The 24,220-nt window shown below is 46.7% G+C and overlaps 2 protein-coding genes across 11 annotated transcripts in view; one reads left to right on the top strand and one right to left on the bottom strand.

Annotated features, from left to right (window-relative positions):
- Positions 1-2,166: 2,166 nt before the first annotated feature.
- Positions 2,167-19,933, bottom strand: RCN2 (reticulocalbin 2). Its single transcript, XM_080651540.1, has 7 exons — positions 19,651-19,933; positions 19,268-19,373; positions 15,052-15,248; positions 6,787-6,900; positions 4,644-4,740; positions 3,746-3,888; positions 2,167-3,158 (listed from the first exon to the last, which is right to left on the bottom strand). Exons 1-7 carry the CDS (start codon positions 19,786-19,788, stop codon positions 3,006-3,008), a joined length of 948 nt encoding a protein of 315 aa, XP_080507666.1. The 5' UTR covers positions 19,789-19,933; the 3' UTR covers positions 2,167-3,005.
- Positions 19,934-21,851: 1,918 nt separating this feature from the next.
- The window catches only part of SCAPER (S-phase cyclin A associated protein in the ER), a 163,910-nt gene continuing 161,541 nt past the window's right edge, over positions 21,852-24,220 (top strand). For 3 of the 10 annotated variants that reach the window (XM_080651531.1, XM_080651530.1, XM_080651536.1), the window contains exon 1: positions 22,115-22,166. The gene's annotated coding sequence lies outside the window, so the exon portion shown is untranslated. Of the gene's footprint in view, positions 21,870-22,082; positions 22,272-22,403; positions 22,502-24,220 lie in introns of those variants that run through there. The other 7 variants (XM_080651534.1, XM_080651538.1, XM_080651537.1 and 4 more) reach the window with 7 other exon arrangements.

The following is a 24,220-nucleotide window of genomic DNA, read 5'->3' as shown; positions in this document are numbered from 1 at the left end:
TATTAGACAGGATGGGGTGGGGGGAAGCTGCTTGCTCTGCTCTCTCACCAGGACCTCTTTCTTCTGAAACCTGTTTAATCACCGGGTAAATGGGCCTCCTCACCTATTTCACTCAACCCACCTGTAGCCTCGGGAATCTCCCTTACTCATGCCTTTCTGAGCCTCTGGGTAAGATGTGAAGAAAAGTACACGGAAGTAAATATTTTAAAACTCCAAATTCTCCTAGAGGGCGGAGGCTGTGGCAATGTCCTTGGTCAGGCCCAGGAGCTGTGAGGAGAGGGGCCACTGGCCTTGGTAAAGGTAAGAGGATGGCACTTTCAAATTCAAGCAGCTGGAGGCTCTGGGCGTGGCTACAGCCCTGGGAACAGCTGTGGGGGCCTGATAGCTCCCTCCCCGCCCCCCTTCTTCTCCAACCTCCTAAAGGTTGTCAAGGTCAGGTTATCTGTTACATTTATCAGGAAAATGGCTTGGATAGTAAGTGGCTTTAAAATCTCAGAGCTGTTAAGAATAAATACATATAACTGAAATGAAGGGTTTTGGATAAAGCTTTTCAGCAGTAAGTATATATGCCTATTTTGGTATAAAGAAATATTTTATCACAATTTTTCAAAGTCTTTAATAACTTAAAGCTTTAAAAGCATTGCAGGATTAAATAATAAAAGTTATTAAACATCTATTACTTTAACATGAAATCCTGAAACACTGATTTCTACACTTTAAAATATATTTTTATTGATTTCTGAGAGGGAGGGAAACATCAATGATGAGAATCACTGATTGGCTACCTCCTGCAAGCCCCCTACTGGGGATGGAGCCTACAACCTGGGACCCTTCAGTCCACAGGCTGACACTCACTGAGCCTCACTGGCTAGGGCTAGACAAGTTTTAAGTTCACCTGCTTTTAGCTTTCATTGCAGAAAGTCTATAAAGTGGATTCGGAACTGTTGGCATAATGTCTTGTGCTTTGTTAAAGGTGTGTTTCTTGAAAATAAAAAGTATGTTTAAAGTGTGTTCATAAATGTCAATTTAAGAAATGCTGGTTGTTTTTGGTCAGTATTGGAAAATTAAGGTTTCTAAGAATTAAAACCTCAAATCAAGTTGGGATACATTGTGTAAATTTAATAATAGAAGGCATGATGTATAGAAATACATTTTGCAGGAGAAAGATTGAAAGTAAATTATTCAAATGGTCATTTCTGAATGGGTAACCTCCACTCAGATGTTATTCCAAAGCAGCACACTAGATGGCAGCAAAAATTAGCTTTTTTTGCTGATCTCCCCTCAGATGTAATTTCCAAGATGCACACGAGATGGCAGCAGAGAATAGTTTTCCTTACGTCACTCAGGTGTTATTCCCAAGATGCACACTAGAGGCTGCAGGAGAACATTACCTTTCCTCAGGCTCCTGCCAACTCGGCAGTAGAATGAGACTCCAGACCCCTGACACTAGGCTCACTCTAAGATAAACCCTGATATCAGTTACAAAAAATTTTATAGCAGACAGGGAATGTAAATATCTACTCAGCAAAAACTCAATGTTGAAATGAAGCAAATTACTTGTTATACTTTTTTCATAAATTGTAGGAGAAATAACAGAATGCTCACCCACAAATAAAAAAATTTGAGAGAAAACTATTTGTGGTTCAGAGCTATGGAAACATGAATTCCTCGCCTTCTCACTTTTCTTATTCCCCCCAAACGTAGTAAGTTGAACTGCTAAATAAGGTCAAAACTGACCATTTGGGGCCTAGCCAGTTTGGGTCAGTGGATACAGTGTCAGACTGCAGACCAAAGGGTCACAGGTTCGATTCTGGTCAAGGGCACGTACCTCAATTGCAGGATTCTCCCTGGCCGGCCCTGGTTGGGGCACGTGCAGAAGGCAACCCATCGATGAGTCTCTCTCACATCAATGTTTATCCCCGCCTTTCCCTCTCTCTTCCACTCTCCCTAAAAATCAATGGAAAAATATCCTCGGATGAGGATGAACAAACACACACACACACACACACACAAACTGACCGTTTTGGTATAAAGAAATGTTTATCAAATATGATTTTAACTTAGTATAACTGATATTGAGCTCTACTGGTATAATTCTTACAATTATTTCTAGCCCCAAACAGCATGACCATATTTGCTACAAAAGCAACTGAAATGCATCCAGTATACATTTAATTATGATATTCTTTTATTTAAAAAAAATACAAGTATGAAACAAGAATAATTTAACAGAGTTCTGGAACACTCACTACCAAAATACAGGAATGGATAAGGTGGGATAGTGTATAATAAGACAAAACCTATGTGAAATTCAAGGTTTACCTAGAAGATTACAGAAAACTAACAAACATTTAAAAAGATAGGACATTTCATTTTTAATCAGTCAAAAGAGAAAAGAGTTCAAAACAATCTCAAGTTCCACATACCATAGAGCTATAGTTACACATTAAATATAATTACTATCTATAAGTATGCAAAAATATAAAGTTCTATTTCATACAATAAAACCCTCGATAGAAACCATTTTAAAATTAAGCAGAACTTCTCAACTTATGTGTGAGGTATAAGTTCTTCTACAGGTTCCTTTAAAGGTTCTTAAAACAAAACGCTAAATCTAAAAACAATGTACTCCCGTCAGCTCTCAAATTAATGCTACTTAAAGAAAAATGTATAGCTCAGTCACATACTCCTTTAATATTGTTCAGGATCTCTGAAATGTTCCATTTTTTCAAGGATGGAACTAGAACTCAAAATATTCCACAGTACAGTCCTGGAGAGAAGGAGTCATAGGAAAGACTTTGTTGTCATACGGCACAATATTGTTTTCTCCAATACATTTTTGAAATACACATCGGGGTTTTGTTTTTCTCCTAAAAGGCCAGAGTTATCATCTACATTAAGAACAGCTGATTGTTGTAAGACTTCAGAGTGGAAAATAATCTCCTCAGTATTTTCTCACAAAAGTAACACTGGTAATACATTGTAAAAGGGGCCGGTACTCGTGATTACAGCTCGTCATGGTAGAAATATTCATCATGAAGCTGTCGGCCGTAATCTGTGGCTTCACTGGTGAGAAACAAGTCCTGGTTCTCCAGAATCTCTGCCTCCGAGAGCTTTCTGTCATTATTCAGATCCATTTCATCGATGAGATGAAGAGCCTTTAACACAAGATAATTCAATGTGTCAGGTGTAATTAATATTTTCAACAAGATGTTCACATTTCAATGGGGATTTGTCAGAACCATTCCTACTTTTATTCATTTATTGTTTGCACATTTTTAAAGGAGCCTGTGAGCAATAACAGAATCCCTGATCAAAATGATTACTGCTCCGCTCAAGTACTCATTGTTTCGGTAAATGAAAACATTACACCGTGTGACTGGGTCTGTCTCTGGCTTCTCTCATTATCTCCTTTGTTAATTTCCGCTGGGTTCTGCCTCCTGTAAACTCAAATCTGATTCAGGATATCTCAAAGTTAAGCAACATGAACATAACCCATTCTGAGCCCCTACAGGCAAATACAAAATTTATTATTCTAACTGTCCTATCAAATTAATACATGATGCGATTTTTAACTTCCTCGTCCCCTTGATGATCTAAAACAGTTCATGGATTTAAATCAAGAAATACCAATGCACTGATCCTAAATAATTTAACTGCTTCTTTCTTTGGCTTAAAAATTCGAACTTCCTTTCCTATCAACAGTAACAAACATGCAGGGGAGATATGTCACTCTGGCACTCACCTCTTCCTGGGCAATGCCCTGGTTATTGGGTACCACCCAAGACAACAGCTCTTGAGGATCCAGCCTGCCATCAGTATCTTTGTCATAATCATTTAGGAATCTATCTTTCTCAACAAGTATCCACTCTGGATCTTCATTTGCAGCTTTAAATTAAAAGAAATCAACAACAAATACTCACACAAGAATATCACATGTATATAATGAGAAGTTTGATATATCCCTAGAATAAAGGGAATAAATTCAAAACCTACTACATAAAAAATGTCCAAAGAAACAAAAATACTTAACTGAAAAGTGCTAAAATAAATACAAACTATATAGTAATTTTCAACAGTGACACACAGGTCTAAACAACTTATCTACTTTTCCCAAATTTGATCTGGGTAAAATTTTTTGTGTATCATGTGGCTATAAAAGCTTCTTACGTGTTCTTATAGAGCAATGCTACGTGTAACTTCAAAGGACATGCACAGTAAGGGGTGCTTTTAGGCAACAATTCTGGAAAAAATTCTGAGAAAAGACATATACAAACTCCTCAAATTTCAAACAACCATAAGTCACCTTCCACAGTCCACACCAGTATTCACAGTATTTATATTTATTTCTCTTTTGAGATCTACATCAAGAGATACAGGATTTTGTTTAAAAATATCAACCTTTACTTCCTCCCTCATTTGATTTGATAATCACATTGTATTTGTCTGAAGAGAAAGACGTATGTTAGAATCCAGACGTGGTACGAAGGTGAGTAAGACAGCATTCTGAGATAAGCCCCACGTCCCTTCGTTTTGCTCGTCTCACTGGGCAGAACGGGTATAAATCAGGCAAGTGCTTCCTGTTCCATTTTCTTTCTTTTCAGGTGCATTTGCCCCGCCTTCCACACCCCTCCGCCACGTACCTGGGTCCCGCCTGTAGTCGCCAAGAAATTCTTCCAAACTCACAAATCCATCACCATTTTTGTCATGTTCTTCTAAAGCCTCTTCGATGACAAATTCCTATTACAGAAACAAGTTAGTAACCACGTTTCCGATCCTTCCACCAGCCGGGTCACTCCTACTACAGAACATGGTCAGGAACCATCGTTTTGATGGTCTACGCTTGCAAACGCTGGAACTGGAAGCAGGAACACATCACCACCACGTGGTGAATCCAGCATCCTCAGGCCTGTTGTTAGGGTCCCCTCACCGCTGACCTCACATTGTCCTCCTTCTCAAGAAGGACATCTCTTCAACTCCACTTTTCACCCAGCCCATTAGAACTCCGAGTCTTCGTCCTACATCTCTTTGCATAGAATGCTGTTCTACCTCCAGATCTGCAATGTATCGGGGCCCCATAAAACCTCAAACTCCTGGCCCCACCCTTCACTCCCGGAGAGCCGCCTTTCGCGCTGGCCTCCCAGGGCCCCTCTGCTCCGGCTCGGCTCTCAGGCACAAGCACGTCCCGTGACGCTGCTGCACCGTAAAAGTGCTCAGGGTGTCTAGGCTTCCGGGCCCAGCTCCTCACAGGTTACAGCTTCTGTCTCACTTCCTCACTACTTGCTGGTACCTTTCCTTCTGGATTACAGAATAACAACTGTAATGAAAATATATTCCCGAAAGTCTCCCACTCTATCCAAATCCAAAGGCTTCATCTAGAACTTAGTATTACAGATTTTATATATAGAAATCTTAACCTGGAGATCCCAAGGTTACTTTTAGAGGGAAGATCTGAGAATCTCTGGAAATTGCCATCCAGCAACTGGTGTGCCTGAGCATTTGTGGTTTTTCTGCCAGAGTCCACAGTCTGCGTCAGTTGTAAAGGAGGCTGTGCTCCCGTACAGGTAAGAACTGATCACAACAACTATTACTCCATTCAGGTGATTCTCTTGGGCAACAACATCACTGCAGTTATGTTGCCATGGTTACAGCAATTAATGGCCATACATGAGGGGCTATTTCTTTTAAATTCTAACTTTGAATGCCGAGTAGAATCATGTCGTTGATCTTGCACCCTTGTCCTCTCCTCTGTCTAACCTACCCACGAGGGAAGAAGGGCACAAAACAACGGAAGTAAGCAGGAATCACCGACGCTGCTGAGCGAGGCCTCGCTTGCTGGTTGGTCCCACACCTCACGCTGCCTTCCGTCCGGCTCAGTCCATCCCCACCACCTGCCCCTGGCACGCCCTTCGCTGACTGTTGTACAAGCTCAGAGCCGCCGTCATCTGAATCTTCTCTCCCCAAACTTATTCCATCACAACATTGTTTACAGTTGCTTCTAACTTGGATCGTTCTATTTCCTTTCACTGCCACATTGAATTCCAGACCAAACACCCAATGCCCACACTGTCTGGTCCTCCCCGTCTCAATCTTCATTGCTCCTCCCTTCCCAGAGAAACAAGACCCAGCGCTCTGTCTGCCCTGACAGGCGGAAGGAGCTGGTCTCCCGGAATCTGGGCATCGATCCAATGGTGCCCAGCACGGCTCTTCAACTCGGTCATGACTTTGAGCCCAGTGAGAAGCCAAAGCCTCACACACAGCGGGAGGAGAAGTGGAGCTAACGGTGCTCAGTCGTTTGCCGGGTTAAACCGGGAGCGCAAGGAAGGTCTGAAGAGTTGGTATTCCTCCCAGCGCCACAGGGACGACAGGACTCTCTGCCTGAAGCACCAAGAGCATCGTCCGTCGTCAGCAGCTGTGCTGGCGCCCCCCCCCCCCCCCCCCCTGAAACCAGATCCGAACGCGACACGTTTTCCAGACGGAGGGTTTTCACAAGTGATGCTGTAAACTCAACAGGAAGTTTTAATGTTTTTAATACAGAAAAACCAGAGAAAAGTCTGAAAGCCAGGGAATATATATGCTGCTCATACATATTAAAGAGATTTTTTAAAAACTCAGTCCTTGTCCTTCTCCCTCCCAATAAGCACCCTCCTTCCCAGTCCAAAGCTTAACGGGGAGCTCTTCCTGTCTCTTACAATCCTGGTGGCACACAATTCTTTTTAATCACTTAGTAAAACAGGTCCTAAGTCCTGGTCACTCAACAATTTAATTAAAAACTTTCTTCCTTACCGTCATATAATCAACTTCTTCTGGATGCTCAAAAGCAATGAATTCTTCAAGATTCAAACCAGGATCTGAATCCTGGTTAGCCTTTTCAAATCGCTTCTTGTCCTTTAGGTGAAGCTGGGAGAATCAGATAATGAACATGTTTAAAGGTCTCATCACAATATATAATCACCAACAACACTTGCAAACGTACAAACCATGCGCAATCTAAAGCACATTTTCATGCGTCATTTCATCGTCACATCATCCCTCGAAGGTTGTTTGGGCAAATGACGTTTATTAGACGCAGTAGTGATGGCACTGGAGTCAGAGCGACCCGGACTGGTTCCAGCAATGCCACTTACCAGCTGTTCCTTCCGGCAAACTGCTTCACTCCCCTGGTTTCCTCAACTATAAAATGGGGACAATCTGCCCTGGCCGGTGTGGCTCAGTGAATAGAGCGTCGGCCTGCGGACGGAAGGGTCCCGGGTTCGATTCCGGTCAAGGGCATGGACCTTGGTTGTGGGCACATCCCCAGTAGGAGGTGTGCAGGAGGCAGCTGATGGATGATGCTCTCACATCGATGTTTCTCTCTCCCTCTACCTCTCTCTTCCTCTCTCTCTAAAAAACCTTTTTAAAGAAAGTAAACAGTGGGACTATATCAAACTAAAAAGTTTCATCACAGCAAAGGAAACCATCAACAAAACGAAAGGCAACCTGCTGAATGGGAGACAATATTTGCAAATTATGTATCTAATAAGGGTTTAATATCCAAAATACATAAAGAACTCATACAACTCACCAGCGAAAAAACTAAACAAAACATCCATCTTATTAAGAAACCAGAGGCCCGGGCACAAAATCTGTGCACGGGTGCAGCCCCCAGGCCTGGCTGGCGATCTAAGTGCGAGCGTCCGGCGTGGAAGGGCAGGTCCCAGCTGACCTCTGGGCCCCAGGCAGCACCTGGCCCCCCGCCCCCTCCACCTGAGTTACGGTGCCCGAGTCCCCACGGGGAGATGCGGTGAGCGCGGTCAGGCCGGGGCGCAGCGTGGGCCTCCTGGCCGGCCTTCCGGACCGGCTCCTGCGTGCACCCACGGGGAGCCCAACGGGCCCCTGCGGTCCCGGCGGCTGCGGCCCAGCTCACCCAGAAGACGCCGTGTGGGTACCGGGCGGGCTCCTCGCAGGCGCCCGGCACCTGAGTGCGGGGGCGTCCCCGGCGCGTGAGCCCTGGCGTCCCCGGGAGGGTAGCAGGGGGAGTGAGAGCGAGCTGGGCAGACACCCTACATTCTCACCACACCCCCGTCCCCGTCACCCCCACCCCCAGGTAGCCGGTGAGACGTTGCAGCGCACTGCCGACACCCGCCATGTTCCGCGCTGCCCCCTGGTGGTCAGCGCACGTCATAGCAAGCGGTCAAATTCCTAGTCGGACGACCGCCCGAGGGCACAATTTGCATATCAGGCTTTTATTATACAGGACGGACAACAGATCTAAATAGACATTTTCCCAGACATGCGCATGGCCAACAGACCATGAAAAGATACTCGACACACCACTAATCGCCAGAGAAACGCAGAGTGAACAGCAGTAAGGTATTCCCTCACGTACGCTAGAATGGCTATCCTCAGTAAGTCACCAAACACGGTCACCGGTGAGGATGGGAGAAAAGGGAACTCTCGTGTACTGTTGGTGGGCTGCAAACTGGTGCAGCTATTACGGAAAACAGTATGGAGGTCCCTCAAAGATTTACAACAGTATGATACGATTCAGCGATTCCATTTCTATGTATCCAGAGAGAACAAAAAGAACTAACTCCAAAAAATACATGCACCCTATGTTCACCGTAGCATTGTTCCCAAGAGCCAAGATATAGAAACATGTGAGTGTTCATCCTTGGCTGAATGGATAAAAAACTGCAGAGTGTATTTACAGTGGAATATCATTCAGTAAAATAAACGAAATCCTGGCACTGGGACAACATGCATGGGCCTCAGGGCGCTACGCGAAGTGTGATACATCCGACAGAGAAAAGCAAATACTGGACGATCCCTTCTCGTACGTGGAAACTGAAAAAAGTAAAACACAACCCAGAAACAAACACCAAGCACATACCTACAAAGACCAGATTGGTGGTTGCTGGGGGTGGGGGTGGGGGTGGGGGTGGTGGAGGGGGGAGAAACAGGTAAACTAGTTTTTTTTTTTAGTTTAAATACATTGAACAACTTATAATTTAAAAACTAAAATGTCTATTAAGCAATTGGAATTTGAGTCCCATTAAGCAATTAGTAAACCTTGAGTAATAAACATTTACTAAATGTGACAAACGACTATTGATTGAAAAACTTGAGATTAAGTGATTTGTTGAAAGGGATGTCAGAAATACAGCTAAAATATTTTGAACTTGGATCCATTCTGTTCTTCCCACAGCACTACACATTCTTCTTTAATAATTGATCTCAATTTTTTTTGAATCCCCAAAAAGCAATAAATTTAGACTATGTATTTTGTGTTTTTTATTAACTTCAGAGAGAGGAAGGGATAAGGGGAGAAACATCAATGATGAGAGAATCATCGATTGGCTGCCTCCTGCACGCCCCCTACTGGGGATCTAGCTGGCAACCCAGGCATGTGCCTGACCTGGAACTGAATCGTGACCTCCTGGCTCATGGGTCCACGCTCCCCCACAGGGACACACCAGAGGGATTACTATGCCACTTGAAAATTGTTTCTGGTCTTCAAAGTGACTTTTCAAAACTATATTCGCAGGTTTCAGAAACAGTCTTCTTATGAGAATACTTTTCTTTTTTAAAAAAATATAGTTATTGATTTCAGAGAGGAAGGGAGAGGGAAAGAGAGACAGAAACATCAATGATGAGAATCACCGATCCGCGGCCTCCTGCATGTCCCCCACTGGGGAGTGAGCCCGCAACCCAGGCATGCACCCTTGAGTGCAATCGAAACTGGGACCCTTCAGTCTGCAGGCTGACACTCCATCCACTGAGCCAAACCAGCTAGGGCGAATACTTTTCTTTTAATAAACTGATTGTATTATTAAACTTTACATTTTAAAAAAATCGCAATTTCTAATATTTTAGAAGCTTTTAATTCATGTGTTTCACTGGCAAGTTAGGTAGCACTGATTCACGGAAACAACGCTTCTTCTACAATAACTGACTGACTTCTTCCCCCAAAGAACTCATCTCTAAACTTTTGGATTCCACTGGACAGTTAGCTATCCTCAACCAAATCTTAAATGAAAGGGAACAAAAAAGGTTCCAAATAGCTGCTTTTATCTTCATCTTTCACACTGTTAAATAACTAAACCAAATATTTTACATTTTATATTCAGGTTTAACAGGCAAAAATAGACAAACAAGAAGTTGATGTACTTTGCTGAGTCAATCAAGTTCTTTTTGAATAAACCACATTTCTAAATGCTGAGTGCTTAGCTCTCCTTACGAAAGAACCCTTCCAGTTGGACAAAAAGGTCCATGTTTCACCAGAGGGAGCTGAATTTGGCCAAATTCGCTTATAAAGAAAGGATTTCTTTCAACAAACTGAGATTTCTTTAAAAACAAAACAAAAAGCCATTCATGGTCATTTGAAGAACACAATGTAAGTGCAACTCATATTCAAGAAGCCAATACACAGAAAGACTTTTTTTCTGTGGCAAATTTCTAAAGGTAATACAAAAGACTCTTAGTTTCCCTAAACCTCCACACTCCCTCTCTTCTTCTGTATAAAACCCTGTATTCTAATGGATGATAGAAAACAGCATGTACAGTAGTGAAAACAATAATCATTTGTTTTTATACTGTAACAGAAACTTGTGAAGAACAAAATTGCCATGTTTGGGTAGGCTAACGATTTTACATGAAGATACAGTTTGTGATACCAGAAGTCTAGGTCCTAAAAATTCTGACTTGCCCCATGTAAGAGTACATCGAACATAAACAAATATCGCTCCTACATGCACACTCAGCAGCTGGCCTTCAAAGTTGGAACTGAACTTTTCCCAGGAAGGACCCAAGCGTTAGGGGTCCTGCTTCAAGGTGCTGACTGTACTTGTTCATCACACCGTGAAGAACTGCCTCCCAGGCATTTCACAGCCTGAGGGTCATTATTCCCGGTTAGCGCTATGTTCGACATTAAAAAGAACATAAACTCAGGATTCAATTGTTTTTAACAGACTACCATACAGAAAAAATTATCTTAGACAGCCCCTTACTTTTCTAAAGACTTATCTTTATTGTTGGAAGTATCCCAGATGTCCCCCTTGTCCCCACCGGCCCCTGCACCACAAACCGCCCGCCCAGGCCTGCCCTGCACTCCTGTCTGTCAGGGGCCATGTGTCTATGCACAGAAGCTGCCCAGCGGATCTCCCCCACACCTGCCTCTGAAATCGGTTAGTCTGCTCCATGCTTCCGTGTCTCTGGATCCACTGTGTTCATCAGTTTATTTTGTGCCTTCGATTCTACGTGAGTGAGATCATGTGATACTTGTCTTTCTCTGACTGGTTTATTTCGCTCAGCATCATACTCTCCAGGTCCCTCCACATTTTCTCAGGGGCATGAGGTCCTCCTTTTTCACGGCTGCATAGTATTCCACGGTATACACGTGCCACAGCCTTTTTACCCACTCATCTGCTGGCGGGCACCTGGGCTGTTTCCCGATCTTAGATGTGGTAAGCTGTGCTGCTATGAACATAGGGGGCATGCATTCTGATTGGCGTTTCGGGTTTCTTAGGGAATATTCCCACAAGTGGGACCACTGGGAGCCCACTGCTTGTTGTGACTTATTCATGGAATAATGTTTAGTCTGTACTTTAGGGCTGACTGACTCTTCACCACTGATTTTGTATTTTGAAAAATAATGCAACTCTTTCATCTTTATATACCACATCCGCTCTCAGAGGGCTATTCCGCTTTTAGGAAGTTATATCGAATTCTGATACAGTAGAATAGAGACATATTCCTGGGTTATCAAAGAATACCTACCCAATAGGAATTCTTTGAGAAGTATTCATTTAATCTCCCCCTAATTCACCCTTAAAAAGTGTTTTCTTTTCAACTGATTTTTTAAAAGAGAGGTAGGAAAGGAACATCAATGAGAGAAACATTAATCTGCTGCCTCTTGCACGCCCAATATTGGGGATCGAGCCCACAAGCCGGGTGCCCTAACCAGGGATCGAACAAGTGACCCCTTGGTTCATGGGTTGACACTCAACACTGAGCCACACCAGCTAGGCTAATTCATTCTTAAAAGATAGAGACTATAATCCACATTACTGAGTGCGTGGGTGAGGAAGTCTGCATTAGAGCCAGACACCTTTTCAATGAAAAACTGCTCACTGCAGTTTATATTAATCGTCACTTATCTCCTCAAAGTGAAGCCTTTCTTCTCAACACCATCATTTATTGCATCACCCCCTCTCAAGAATATAATCTTTTTAAAAACACACAAACACATCTCTTATATTGTGATGAGTAGTAATTAAATCTTTTGGGTTCCAAAAGAAAGAAAGAAAGAAAGAATACAATTAGAACCTAATTATAGTAAGTTAAATATTGTATTTAACGTCTCTGTTGTTCCCTGGCAAGTAAGTCACATCACACAATGGTCTGGTTTTAGTAAAGGGTCAGAACTTGAATGATGCTTTTTTTTTTAAGTGTGTGTGTGTGTGTGTGTGTGTGTGTATTTTTTTAATTGACTTCAGAGAGGAAAGGAGAGGGAAATAGAAACATCAATGATGAGAGACAATCATTGATTGGCTGCCTCCTGCACGCACCCCACTGAGGATCGAGCCCGCAACCCGGGCACGTGCTCTTGATCAGAATAGAACCTGGGACCTAGCTGGTTTGGCTCAATGGATAGAGCGTCAGCCTGCAGACTGAAGGGTCCCAGGTTTGATTCCAACCAAGGGCACATGCCTGGGTTGTGGGCTCGGTCCCCAGTGGGAGGCGTGCAGGAGGCAGCCAATCAGTGATTGTCTCTCATCATTGATGTTTCCATCTCTCCCTCCCTCTTCCTTCTTCTCTAAAATCAATAAAATATATTTTAAAAAAATAAAATACATTAAAAAAAAAAAAAAAAAAGAACAGAACCTGGGACCTTTCAGTCTGCAGGCTGACGCTCCATCCACTGAGCCAAACTGGCTAGGGCAATGAATGATGCTTTTTAAGATAAGTTAATATTAAGGAGGTAAGAGAGAACACCTAGTAGAGAGACAGACCTCAAACCTCACTGTATCATCCTTTGTTTGCTCTTAGGCACTAAGAAGTGAAACAACTGATACATACTCTCCAGTCTGCTGTACAACTAACACCCAAATAAGGAAGAAAAAGGAAAACAAAAGATATATTTTTACTCTGTGAATTAATTAAATCCCTAACTAACCTAATGCTGATGTAGTTAACAAATGCCTCAAGTATTTTAAAAAGCTGATCCTATATAATAAAAGCTAATATGCTAAGTGTCTGGTCATCCATTCAATCAATCAAAGCGTAATATGCTAATGATATGCTAAGGCCACTCAACCACTTGCTATGACATGCACTGACCACCACGGGGCACAGTCGACCGGTTGACCAGTCGCTATGATGTGCACTGACCACCAGGGGGCAGACGCTCCAACCAGTAGGTAGCTTGCTGCTGGGGTCTGGCTGATCGGGACTGAGCACAGGCCGGACACGCCCTGGAGTCCTCCCGCGGTCTCTCCCTGGCCCCAGTCGTGCACCCGTGGGGTCCCTTGGCCTGACCTGCACCTTCTCGCAATCCGTGAACGCTCTGGGGATGTTGGAGAGCCGGTTTCGGCATGATCCCGCAGGCCAGGCCGAGGAACCCCAATGATGCACAAATTCGTGCACCGGGCCTCTAGTTATAGATAAATATTATATATAAGTGTGAACTGCACGTGCTTTCTCCAACAATATTCCTTTACATTAACACAGAACTGCTACTATTCCTCTGTACTATCGTCAGCCCATTATCAGACATAAAGAAACTGAAGTGTGAGGTGGTTACATAACTGACCCAAAGCTGCGTAGGTGTCAGTGGGGCAGCTGGTGGAAAGCCAGGCAGGCGGGCAGCCCTTCACCCCTGCTCTGGGGGCGAATGCCCAGCACACGCACAGTCACTCGCCGAGCAACGACCAGCTCTGAGCTCGGACGGCCTCTAGAGCTCCAGCGGCCCACGCAGTTCTACAGCAAACAACACGGACAGCGGTGACCTATGGCCACGATGACTAACGGTGGGCACCCATAACGGGCAAGGGGAGGAATCTGAAGTGGCTCAAATGTTTGCCCAATACCCTTGACTAGTAAATAATATCTTGGGACATAACGGTTTGCAGCTAGGTGCTTGGCTTTATGTTTTTCCACGTAAGAAAAACTATCATTTTAAGAAAAAGACTGTAAAATTAATTTAAAATACAAAAGTACTTAAAACAGCAATTTCTGAAGAAAACAGTCATTTGTCTTGAAAAGTTCTACTTACTGAATAAATGTTTCCTAAATATTGTCTTCCTCGGCTCTGCTTAAGCAGCATGTATTTAAACAAATTAAACCATGAGACACAACAGAACTACGGTCATACAGAATCTTCAGAAATGAGTTATTTTAAAGGGTGGAGCCACTATGGAAGACAGTATTGCAGTTCCTCAAAACATTAAAATAACATCACCACATGATGCAGCAATTCCAACTACACTTCTGGATACATGCCCTCCAAACACTGACAGTAGGGTCTCAAACAGATATTTGCACACCCATGTTCACAGCCACATCTACCTATACATATAAAAGCCTAAGCGACCATTACAACCCAAGGACCAGAACAACTGGTCGACCAGTTGCTAGGATGCGCACTGACCACCAGGGGGCAGATGCTCAATGCAAGAGCTGCCCCCTTGTGGTCAGTGCACTCCCACAGCCAACCTCCCCCGGCCAGCAAACCTCCCACGGTCCCTCCCCGTCAGGCAGGCTCAGTTCGGGACTGGGCGAGATGGCCCTGATTGCAGGCCAGGCCTAGGGACCCCACCCGTGCATGCATTTCGTGCACCGAGCCTCTAGTCATTAATAACAGCCAAAAAGTTGAAGCAAACCCGTGTCCATTTATAGGCGAATGGATAAGCAAAATACAGCATACACCTGCACTGGAGTACGATCCAGTCTTAACACCCACGGGAGGCAACCAGTCGATGTCTCTCTCTCACATCGATGTTTCTCTCTCTCCGTCTCTCCCCCTCCCTTCCACTCTCTCGTTCAAAAGGCAGTCTGTGCACATGCTCTCACCTGCCTGAAGGACTCCTCTTCTGCATCATCCAGAGCAGTGTTCTCGTCAAAGTCAATCACGCGGTCATACATCTGAATGTTGTATTCGTCCCACGACACACGGCCATCACTGTTTTTGTCATACTCAACAAACTGTTGTTTCGCTTCTTGCATAGCATAATGTTTAAAAGACATCTGAATCCATGAGCTGAGTTCACCTACGAGAATTTCCCAGAACACAATAGATGTTAACAGTAATCCTCATACTTTGAGGGTTTCTAGACCATCTCTAAAAGAAAAACACACACAAAATTCAGTGTTTGCAAGTACGGAATGAGAGCAGACTTAGTAGTGCTCATAGAAATATGAGGGGAGGTGGGGAGAGCGTTTGGAGTCTCAGAGGTTATAAAACGGGATTGAAAGAGAAGCCAGCTCCTCAGGTACACAGAGTTTGTGCATGCTTTGTTCAGGGAGGCTCTCCAAATACCTAGGAATCCCTGACTCCATAAGTACTGAGTAAATGAATTAACCAATCGGACAAAATGGCACGTGACTTTAAAAAAAAATTATCCCGCCGAAACCGGTTTGGCTCAGTGGATAGAGCGTCGGCCTGCGGACTGAAGGGTCCCGGGTTCAATTCCAGTCAAGGGCATGTACCTTGGTTGCGGGCACATCCCCAGTGGGAGGTGTGCAGGAGGCAGCTGATCGATGTTTCTCTCTCATCGATGTTTCTAGCTCTCTATCCCTCTCCCTTCCTCTCTGTAAAATATCAATAAAATATATTAAAAAAAAAAAAAGAATGCTTTAAAAAAAAATTATCCCTAAAACTGCAAGTAACTTTCACCATCACAATTCTATCATGAAGCACAAATCTTTGAATCCATTTGTTTTAATAAGTATTAGAAAAAAATGGTTTCCATTTACAAAAGTAACATAAAATTTTCCTTTAAAATAAAGTTAACATTGAGTTGAATCAAAACTATACTAAGAAAATAATAGATGGTAAGTAGATATGGCCTAAATTGTGAAATGGTCTTGAAGTGACTGAAGTTGAGAAACATTGTCACATATACTCCCTTTAACCAGGACATAGAACATCTGGAGGAGACTTTAACACAAACATGGTTAGCAATTATGATTTATGTGCTTCTTGCAACAGCTGTCTGTCTTAACTAGGTACCTGAAAAGTTTCTAAATCTCAAATATCTACTTTCAGATCAATTATTAAAGATCTATTCATAGAGGTTTTTAATACAACGCATTACAGAAAAAGCGGAGGAGAAAACAAATATTTACATAGATAGCAGGAGTATGCCACTTGGTTTAAGAGTGGTATTCTTCTACTGATTTAGGGGAGGTCAGGTGAATATAAGACACTTTTTTTTTGTCTCCCTTGAAACTCTAAATCAGAATAATAATGAGAGCATCCATGTATTAAACAATCTCTCTATAATAATAAAAGGGTAATATGCTAATTAGACCGGACATCTTCCGGACCTCATTCTGGACGTCCTTCCTGACAAAGCCAGCCCAGATCCCGGGTGCCTGCCGGCAGCAGGAGGAGGGAAGCCTGGGTCCTGGGTGCCAGAGGGAAGCCAGTGCCGGCAGCCAGCACCGGCAGCGGAAGGCAGGCCCACTCTTGCACGGATTTCGTGCATCGGGCCTCTAGTTACTACGTAACAGGTTGTCTACATACATTGTCTCTAACCTTCAAAACAAGGCAATTATAACCACTATTTTAAAGTTCAGGAAATGGAGGTTTCGATTTGAGGACTCACAGCTCGTAAGTAATCGAGTGCACATTCAACACTACCTTTGGCTTCAAAGCACAAACTCCTGCCACTGGTCGTTGCTGTCTCTCAAGAACCTGAGTCCAGTCCTGGACCATAAAGTGCAAACTAGCAACATTTCCTGAAGGGCCCTCAAGAATGAGGGTCTCCTCTAGTTTATCTGGAGCTCACCACGGCACAACAGAATGCAGAATGGCACAGTGACCAGAAACACTGGTTCACTTCAGCTTTGCCACAAGCGGATGTTTGTTTTCTTCTCTGTATAATGAACATTGGGAGTAAGTTCCTTTTAACTTTACATTTTTGAAATGTTTACTATAAATATTTGAGTACATGTAGGTCCTTACAAACAGGTACCACAAAGTCTTCCAAATCAACTTGTGCTGTGTGCTTTCTAACCAAAGATGAACCCATGCTCACTGGCTATCAGAGTGTAAGCTTTTCTTGTTCTTTAAGTAGAAAGAACCAAAACCTCAATATTCCAGAAGGCACCAATGTGGACACTTTATTGACAACAAATCTTAAATTTATCCGTTTGTGATATTCTCTCAGCAATTTTGTTCCTTAGATGCTGAGCCGCATTAAAACAGGTTACAGCAAACTAGCTTCTATTTAATATTATTAAAATATTCTTCTAATAATCTGTACATTTCATTTCGAACGACAGAATCTACCCAAGAGCACTCAGATATGTTTTAAGTGCAAGATATTAAAAAAACTGAATTCAGATCAGATTTGGATTTCAGTCCTGGCTTTGCCTCTCCGTTGAGAAAGGCATTTAATTTACCCCTTTGAGCTACAGTTTCTTCATCTCTACAAAGGAAGGGACGAAATGATTCTAGGGCCTCTATTAGCTGTAATGATTTGTCATAAACATAATTCATATGCAACAAGTCTTTTTCTATTTGCTTGTAAAAAGAAGCAAACTCTTACAATTCTAAAAAACATTTAAAATATTAAATTGGGTTTTGGCCTATCTCTAAAATGAATCACTTTGTTGACACTGATAAAGGTCAGATGAAAAACAGGTGTTTGCCCAAGGTGTGCTTTGCGAACACATGTAGGGCCAATGGTGTTTATGTATTACTAGAGGCCCAGTGCACGAAGATTCGTGCAAGAATGGGCCTTCCTTCCCTGGCTGCCAGCACCACCTTCGCTCTAGCCCAAAGCCGCCTTTCCGTCTTTGCTCCTTCCCATGCTGCCCAGAGGCCTGGAACGGCCAGGGCAGTGCGGAATGCCTGTGTCCTGCCCCTGCTGCTTGGCGCCTGTGTATGCAAATTCACCCTCCATCTTTGTTGGGTTGATTTGCATACTCACTCCTGATTGGCTGGTGGGCATCGCGAAGGTACGGTCAATTTGCATCTTTCTCTTTTATTAGTGTAGGCTAGAGGCCAGGTGCACGAAATTTGAGTCAAGGGGGGAGAGGGTCCCTCAGCCCAGCCTGCACCCTCTCCAATCCGGGACCCCTCGGGGGATGTCTGACTGCCTCTCGCAATCCAGTACCGCTGGCTCCTAACCGCTCACCTGCCTGCCTGTCTGATCACCCCTAACCCACCTCTGCCTGCCTGCCTGATCGCCCCTAACTGCTCCCCTGCTGGCCTGACTGCCCCTAACTGCCTCTGCCTCGCCCCACACCCGGGACCCAGGCTTCCCTCTCTCTGGCTGGCCACAGGTACCCAGGACCCAGGCCAGCTTCACTTGGGCCGGCTGCAGCCGCAGGGAACCGTGGGCGGGCAGCTTCGCCTGGGCCACAGCTGCAGGCACCCAGGACACGCCCGGGACCCCGGGGCAGGCAGCTTGTCCCTCTCTGGGGCCGCAGCCTGGCTGGTCCCCATTCCTCTCTCCCCAGTGTCTGAGCCGCTATGGCAGGATGGTGTGAGGGAGTGATGACTATTAACATATTAGCTCTTTATTATATAGGACTAGAGGCCCAGTGCACAAAATTCGTGCATGGGTAGGGTCCCTAGGCCTGGCCGGCATTCAGGGCCAATCTGTGGGGTGACCAGCAGGGTGATGGGGGGGGGGGGGCTCCCCGCTGGCACCTGCCTATTAGCTCTTTATTATATAGGATGAGAGAGAGAGCATGAGTTTTAGTTAGGATCCTGTATCTAAAGACTTCCAAGTATACCAGAGGGAAGGGGGTAGGGGGTAGCAAAAGGGGTCAAATATACGGTGGCTGAAGCTTTTACTTTGGGTGGTGGGCACATAATGCAATATCATAGCATTGCACACCTGAAACCTATATGATCTTATTAACCAACGTCACCCCAATAAACTTAATATAAAAAATAAAGATCTTCGGGTATAAGACCTACTCACTAGGTCCTTTATACCCTCTCAAAGTACCTCTAATTTGTTGGAGCATTAGCAATGTACCCTCAACAGCCACCCGTCTTAAATGTTTGTTTCTGTGTCCATTGTTAGTTAGCTGTGTAGGACGTCCTTACTTTCGGTGAGAAAGCCATCTGAGTCCAAGTCAATTTTCTTTATGATTGACTTCAGTCTTTTTTGTTGCTCCTCGGGGGTGAGTTTAACATATTCGTCGACTTCTTCCTTTGGAAGGTAAGCGATACACAGGGGGGTCAAGCATTATTATCAGCGGAGCAAAATGGGGGAGAAAAATAGGGCGAGCAGAGCCTTGCAGTGGAGGGTTTGGGGTAATTCACACCTGCTCTCCAAGGCCCCTGTCCCTAAACACGCCTCGGGGATCCTGCCTCGTACGGGAGGGCAGAAGGGATCAGGCCCCCGGATTCCCTACTGAGCGGCGTCCCGCCCAGCGTCCACAGGCCGCCCGGGACTGCCCCTCCCAGCCCCGGCCCGGCCCACTCACCTGGCCGCCGAGCAGCGCCTCGCGGTCGTAGTCGGTGCGGTGTTCGCCCTGCGCGTCCCCAGCGCCGGCCGCCGGAGCGCACAGCAGCAGCAGCAGCAGCAGCAGCCCCAGAGCCGCGGGCCTCGGGCCCAGCCGCATCGCGCCGGCCGCCGCGGTCACGGAGTGAAGCGGGAGGCGAGAGGGGGCGGCGCTCTGCGGAGCGGCGTACGTGGGGGCACGCAGCGCGGAGGGGCGGGGGGGCCAGTCGCCAGTCCCGCGAGTTCAGCATAGCCCGCGGCTGCGCAGTGCGGCGCTCCCGCCAAACTTATATAACCGGAGGGGGGGGCGGGGCGCCAGTCCGCGCCGCTGATTGGTCCGCACGGCGCCGGGGCAAACCGTGGCGAGGGGGCGGGGCCGCTGGAGGGAGAACCTTCTTGGCATCCGCGGATATTCCTGCCAGAAACTGCCCACCGCGCCAAGCGTCCGCCCCGCTTCCCCTAAGCGAGGAAGGCAGGAAATTTTGGTGAACAAAGTACAGAAGCTGGGAAAATGTGCCCTGGAGAACCAACCGACAGTGTCCATTTCCCAGTCTTCAGTGTATCGCTGCTGGTTTACTTCCCCGGGGCAGGATGCACACGCGCAGGTGCTCAAGCCAGATACTTGCATCCGATGCTCCATTTTGTGGCTTGCACTTCTTTGATCTTGACCAAGGTACTTGGCCCTTGGAAACCTGTTTGTTTACTTATAAAATGGGCGTAGGGCCCTAGCCGGTGTGGCTCAGTGGATAGAGCGTCGGCCTGTGGACTGAAGGGTCCCAGGTTCGATTCCGGTCAAGGGCATGCACCTTGGTTGCGGGCACATCCCCAATAGGGGGCGTGCAGGAGGCAGCTGATCGATGTTTCTAACTATCCTTCTCCCTTCCTCTCTGTAAAAAATCAATAAAATATATTTTTTAAAAATAAAATGGGCGTAGGAATAAGACTGCCTTGAAGAGTGTGAAGATTAAGTTAAATAGTATAATGCCTTTAGACGAGTAGCTGACATATATGGTAAAGTGTTCGATCAATGTCAGCTTCACATCCATGCAGGTTGAAAAGCAAAAGATGCTTTAGCCGGCAGCTTCGCAAAACTAAGGAAAACTAGGGCAATGTAAGCTTTGCCTGTTCTTGAACTTTATTTAGGTGGCATCGTACAGCATTTACAACTATTGGTCATATGCCCTTCTACCCTGTGGGAAGTAAGTACGCTGCCATGAAAGAACCCACACGCATCTAGTTTGGATCTTCAGATTCAGTAGCTCGCCTGCTATATAACTTGGAATAAATGACTTAATTTACTTAAAACGATGTAAAAATATGAAATAAAAATCTGTCCGATAAATTTGGTGTGAGGAGTATAGTAAATATTCTCCGTAAGTGTCTGATCCATAGAATAGGCTAAACACTTTTTAAAAAAAAAAAAATATATATATATATATATATATATATATATATATGATCTTAGAGAGGGAGAAGGGAGAGGTAGAGAGAGGGAAACATCAAAGAGAGAGGAACATCGATTGGCTGCCCCCTCCACGCCCCTGACGGGGGGGGGGGGGTGTTTCCGGGTGCACAACCTGGGTATGTGTCCTGACCCAGAATCGAACCGGTGCCGTCTTGGTGCATGGGTCAAATTGGACTAATCCTTTCCTCATCCAATCGAAGCTAAATCCTCACTTGCATCTCCACGGACCAAGGAGGGTGACTCCCCTCTGACCCATCCAGACCCACTTTTATAGAAACGGACTAATCAGGGACGGGGCGGGCACCCTTCTCCGCGTAGGTCTCTGTTCTCAGCATAGACGACTGCTATTACCAGGCTGGAGCTGGGCTGTCTCCACCCATAAAGTCACCTCGCCCTAAAACGGGGACTCCTGTTGGCGCAGAGACGGCGACAGGACCTCCGTTTGACAGTCTTCACACGCTGACGGTCTGATAGGCCGACTCCCTCAGATTCCATGACTCCCACCTGCTGTGGGCGGAGAGGGAAGGGTGAAGAGGCTGAGCTCCCAGCTGGACGGAAAGAAGAACGGTCTGCAAGAGTCTCGGTCCTCCTTTACCCAGAACTGTGATTTCAGGGCAGTTAAGCTCCTTAACCTGTGTTCTGCCGGGTGTCTACTCAGCCATGCAAGCTCGGCTCCCACCAAGGGCCGACCAGAACTCCCTGCAGGACTCCGCGTCCATTCTGAAGCGCGTTGACAGGTCCTTCCTCGGCGCGGATCGCTGTGGGGATGGGACAGGCAGCGGGAAGGGGCCGATTCCCGGGGCGCGGGCTGTGTGATCAGACGCGGCAGTGCGAGCGCAGCCCCCCGAAAGGAAAGGAAACCCCTCTCGGCTGCTGGCGGCTGCGTCCCCCCGCCGCCCGCCGTCACCGGCCCCCCCCACAAGGCGAGCGGACTGCGCACGCGCGCCGGCGGCCCCGGCGGGTCACGTGACGCGCACCGACACGCCCCTTTCCCGGCGGGACGCTCGGCGCCTCCCGCGCGCTGGGAGGCCGCGGTGAGTGTCCGCGAGGGGCGCCCGCCTCTCAGACCGGGCGGGCCTGGGCGGGGACGCCGCCGGCGGAGCGCCTCGCGGGGCCCACGGGGACGCAGTGGCGGCGGGGTACGCCCTTCCACCCCTCCCCTCACCCGGGCGGGCGGGTGGAGAGGCCGGGAGCGCGGCTGGGGGAGGGGAGCCGGCGGCCGGGGAGGGCCAGGGGGTCGGTCCCCTGAGGGACCTGCGGGCGAGGTGGGCGGGGCGGTCGGGACGGGCGGGCTGAGGGGCTCGCTCCCGGGGCGTCCTCCCCGCCCGGGGTTTCTGAAGCAGCCTCCGCACCGGCCCTTCGCTGACAGGTGATGGCCGCCGCCGGCTCCTTGTCAGCGGGTTATCTGCGCTTTCCCCGCGCTCCGCGGGGAGGCAGGGCGGGCGCGGAGGCCCGAGGGGCGCGGAGACCCCAGGGCTGCGCACCACGTCCGTGCCCCCTTCCCGGCGCCTCGCCGCCGTCTGCACACCGGTGGGGAGAAAGCGGGCGACGCCTGGCCGGGGCCGCACCTGCTGCCCACGGCCTCCGCCGCCTCGGCAGCGCTCTGTGGCCGGTGGGCCGCCTTCCTGCTGTGGGTGCCCGGTTATTGTCCGTGGAAGAGCTGCTGGGAGAGGCGTCCCACCGACGAGGAATGCCTCGATGTGTTCCTCTTTGTACAGGTTTACAGTATGGCTCCCAGCAACGCTATTTCATGCTGCTGAACCGCCCGCGGGAGGAGGGTGGGGTGGGCGCTGTGCTCGGGTGAAGAATGGGGGAAACGGAGGCCGAGAGAGGTGGTCCCGTCACCTGCTGGCACGTGGTAGGCCCGGGGTCAAGCTTTCTGACCTCAAGCCGGCAGTCGGACCTCTGGTTTACATTCCGGTTTATGCTCTGGCTCTTGTTTTTTTGTTTTGTTTTGTTTTCTGTTTTTCCTGCTAATGAGGACTTCCCTTAACCATGTGCGGGGTGCGTATTGATGCCACCTATGGAGATGGCCTGAATAATACATACCCAAGAAGGAATTCGGATTTTACTTGGTCAACGAGCCCGCTTTTCATGATTTGACAAGTTGTCTTTGCGGGAGGAAGCGTGTGATAAGATGATTTGACGAAAAAGCAGGCGGAGGGTGGTTGGCACCCCAGCGCCATTACCTGTCTTTCGGCGGATGGGTCAGTTTTCCCCGGGGCTCGGGCTGCTTCATCTGTAAACGAGGGAACGTATTTTTCTTCCATCTCGTGAGTTGGTTGGCAGTGGGTCGTCGAGGAGTCTGCAGAGCGAGCTACAGAACCGTCCACAGCGAGCCCTCCACGAAGGCTTGGTCCCCTCCTCCTTTCCTGCCACTCCCTTGAGCTGCGATTTTTTTATTTTCTGATCTACGGTGACTTCCCGGTTTAGCTCCGTTCACCTGCTGGATCATGCGTGGAAGCATCATCCGTGTTGCTATGCAGACGCGTTTATACATAACTTTGGTGGACTATGGCCCAAGAGATAGAGCGTTTTCAACATAGACTTTAAAAAATGTTTCTCCCAGGGCTTCACTATTATAATGCCGCGTAGAGTACTTCCACTGCCCTAAAAATGCTCACTTTTGCCTATTTATTAATCCCTCTTAATCATCAAGCCATTCAGCTTTCTTCCTTTCCTTCCAAACTTTGCTGAGGGCCTGCCATTGGTAAGGCATGTTGGGAAGGTGAAGGAGATCATTCAGATACTGACCCTTTCCTTCTCTCCACATGCCCTAGTTGAAGAAAACCCATACAGGACAAAGCACTGACTGAGCACCTGTGTGCGCAGGTTTCCTGTATTACGTGAAAATTATCTGGGTGCCTGTTCCATGTCAGATGCTGTGTTAACTTGGAGATCTCTAGCATGCCACCATTTAAGCAAAGCAGATGTTGTTGTCTGCACAGAAGCGAAGGCTTCATTTCCCAGAGATTACATGACTTGCCCAAGGCCATATAACTAACTAGTAGCTGTAAGAATTGGCTAGATTGGGATTCGGTCCCACATCAGTATGCACTCTCTCACTGTTCATACTTATTTCAGTATA

The sequence above is a fragment of the Plecotus auritus genome, assembly GCF_963455305.1.
Source record: "Plecotus auritus genome assembly, chromosome: 15".
In the NCBI taxonomy this organism is placed as follows: Eukaryota; Metazoa; Chordata; class Mammalia; order Chiroptera; family Vespertilionidae; genus Plecotus; species Plecotus auritus.
The sequence above is the reverse complement of the archived record's forward strand: the minus strand, read 5'-3'. Positions and strand labels throughout refer to the sequence as shown.

Bases quoted from the DNA above. Each gene is read 5' to 3' on its own strand.
- RCN2 (XM_080651540.1), bottom strand. From the start codon at position 19,788: ATGCGGCTGGGCCCGAGGCCCGCGGCTCTGGGGCTGCTGCTGCTGCTG. The intron at 15,249-19,267 runs GTAAGGACGTCC...AAATTCTCGTAG, and splicing joins AGATGGCTTTCTCACCGAAA to GTGAACTCAGCTCATGGATT. The intron at 4,741-6,786 runs GTAAGGAAGAAA...TTTCTGTAATAG, and splicing joins AAGAAGTTGATTATATGACG to GAATTTGTCATCGAAGAGGC.